The sequence below is a fragment of the Colletotrichum abscissum genome (genome assembly GCF_030869225.1).
Source record: "Colletotrichum abscissum strain IMI 504890 chromosome Unknown Scaffold_361.1, whole genome shotgun sequence".
Taxonomy (NCBI): Eukaryota; Fungi; Ascomycota; class Sordariomycetes; order Glomerellales; family Glomerellaceae; genus Colletotrichum; species Colletotrichum abscissum.
In genome coordinates, this window is record NW_026850278.1 from 1 (window position 1) to 1,734 (window position 1,734).

Here is a 1,734-nt window from a genome sequence, read left to right on the forward strand (position 1 = left end):
CCTCTGCCTTCTCGCGATGGGCACCTCGTCGGGGCTCCCAAGCTCAGTAGCATCTCGTTTGAGCATCTTCCGCATGGTTGCAGGTCGTATATTGAGTTCAGACTGCAATGAAAAGAAGAGTGAATAATGACGTAGAAGTCGTGGTTCGGGAAGCTGGTATATGAGCATTGGATAACTAGCCATTTCAAGTTGGGTGTTCACATGGTGGCGTTCGTATATTTTCATTGTTGCTCCCTTTGCCCTTAGCGCCTAAGGATCTAGGCGTTGCGATGACATGAACAGTATCAAAATAACGTAGCAGAGTTAAGGTGGGGCGGCAGCAACAAAAAACCCGGTTTCGAGACGCAAAGCAGCAAGCGGGTACTTAGGGAGGCGACGAGTTCGATGGCTGTCGTAACCAGGTTTTCCATAACAGCAACAGGATGATGAATACACTAACATGATACCAACATGGGTGGGGAAAAGGAACTAGCTAATCAAAGCCCACCGCAGCGGATGGAAGGTACGTAGTGCATAGTCAAGATGGACGTGTTGTCGATCCACTATAGCTGGCGGCGATAATATCTGTCGTAAAATTCACTGTTTCTCAAGTTCTACCAAGGCAGTGTGAAACGTAATGGGCTTGTGATTGGGGACATCGCCTGATGACCTCCATTGCTTGGGACGAGGTGATTCAGCGCATCGTGACTATTGCCAGCCTTCTCCATGCATATTCTGGAAGGGACGAACCAAGGATGCATAAGTCGTTCTCACTAGAACACGTTAAATGGTATGCCCTTTCAGGCATGACGGCAGACTCGTTTCTGGACAGCTACTAATTTCCAATAGTTGGCCATGTCTATCCTGTCTGAGCACCAAGTTGGATCTTCGGAAGATCATATTGTTGTTTCTTTCTAAGAACAAACATTCGTAGTTTGAGTAATGCCACGATGAAAACTGCAAGTATGCTCTGTATTTGCCCCGTTCAAAGACGTAAGGAAAAAACGATTTAGAGCCTAAATGTCAAGATGGCTAGGCAGTAGCAAAGACCACGCCACAGGCTTACGCGCCCATGTTGTTGTTTGACGAAAAATTTGTTATCCTGTCACGAGCTGACAGGCGATGTTTCGAGAAAATACCCTGATCAAAGGTTGACTTTAACTTTGCCCCATGCGCAAGGATGTCTCATATGAAACGCGTACCGTCGGCCATGTGGTTGCTTGGACTGCAAACGAACGGTGGCTAACACTACCAGAATGCTCTTTCTTCCTCTCGTGCCACTTATCATGTCTGGAACTGGCAACCTCTTAAACAAGCCACCACTAACGGCTCTTGACGGCAGACGTAAGCAGATGCGGATTGCTGACTTCACTACAATGATGCTCTCGATAATTTGCGGTTACGTTAGCTGCCACATGCCTTGCAGATTGATGTGTGGGAGTTTTGGCCAGTGCCGGTACATAACGTTAGCACAATGAACATCCCTGATACAACAATCATACCAGCCTGCAACATCCTCACTGATCATCGGTAAGATATGGAGGCGGAAATGGATCAACTGAAAGTATCTAGAGAACTAAGACTTGGCCATTATTTTCACCCAGTGCTGCCCGGATACAGGCTGGGGAACTGCATCGTTCACCTTTCTGCACGAGAACGCGAAGACACCTGAAGGTCGCTTAAGCTGGAGCCTGTAACTGCATAAAGTCGTGCCATCCAGCCAAGTAAGTCGCCGGAGTAGGCGTCAAGTCCATC

The 1,734-nt window shown here is 47.8% G+C and overlaps 1 protein-coding gene across 1 annotated transcript; it reads left to right on the forward strand.

The window, feature by feature from the left end:
• Window positions 1–1,453: 1,453 nt before the first annotated feature.
• CABS01_17125 (uncharacterized protein) lies at window positions 1,454–1,651 on the forward strand (the record flags this gene model as incomplete). The annotated part of the gene is made up of 2 exons (XM_060550452.1): window positions 1,454–1,509; window positions 1,600–1,651. The coding sequence occupies 2 exons, from the start codon at window positions 1,454–1,456 to the stop codon at window positions 1,649–1,651; spliced, it is 108 nt and encodes a 35-aa protein (XP_060396674.1).
• Between the last annotated feature and the right edge of the window lie 83 nt (window positions 1,652–1,734).